The sequence below is a fragment of the Haliaeetus leucocephalus genome, unplaced genomic scaffold, assembly GCF_000737465.1.
Source record: "Haliaeetus leucocephalus isolate CR32 unplaced genomic scaffold, Haliaeetus_leucocephalus-4.0 Scaffold849, whole genome shotgun sequence".
NCBI lineage: Eukaryota > Metazoa > Chordata > Aves > Accipitriformes > Accipitridae > Haliaeetus > Haliaeetus leucocephalus.
Genome location: NW_010973285.1, coordinates 4,115,461 through 4,115,848, shown reverse-complemented (window position 1 = coordinate 4,115,848; position 388 = coordinate 4,115,461). Strand labels below are relative to the sequence as shown.

At 78.6% G+C, this 388-nt stretch overlaps 1 protein-coding gene across 1 annotated transcript in view; it reads right to left on the bottom strand.

Moving 5' to 3' along the window:
• Nucleotides 1-388, bottom strand: part of AGGF1 (angiogenic factor with G patch and FHA domains 1) — a 34,950-nt gene that overhangs the window by 27,508 nt on the left and 7,054 nt on the right. Inside the window, exon 2 of the mRNA XM_010582874.1 lies at nucleotides 242-385. Coding sequence (XP_010581176.1) covers nucleotides 242-385 — 144 coding nt within the window. The remainder of the gene's footprint in view (nucleotides 1-241; nucleotides 386-388) is intronic.

Sequence of the window (388 nt, the reverse complement as noted above, 5' to 3'; positions counted from 1 at the left end):
CCAGCAGCAGCAGCGCTTTCTCCGGCCGCTGAAGTCCCGCAGGCCAGGAGAGCCTGCTGGCGGGCTCACGGCACCCACCTGCCCCACGAGCTCAGCCCGGCCGGGGGCGGGGAGTGAGGGGGTGCCCGGTCGGGGGGGTGACGGCAGCGGGGATGCCCGAGAGGGCTGCGGCCGGGTGCCGCCCGGCCCGGAGGGGGAAGAGAGGGTCGGGGGAGGCGGGTCCCGGGCGGGGGGGGCCTACCTGTCTCCTCAGCGCCTCGCTGTCCTCCCGCGCCTCACGGTAGAGGCGCTCGGTGCGGCGCAACCGGCGCTGCGCCCGCTCCAGCTGCCCGCGGCAGGCGGCCAGGTCCGCCTCCAGCGCCGCCACCCGCTCCCCCAGAGCCCGCTG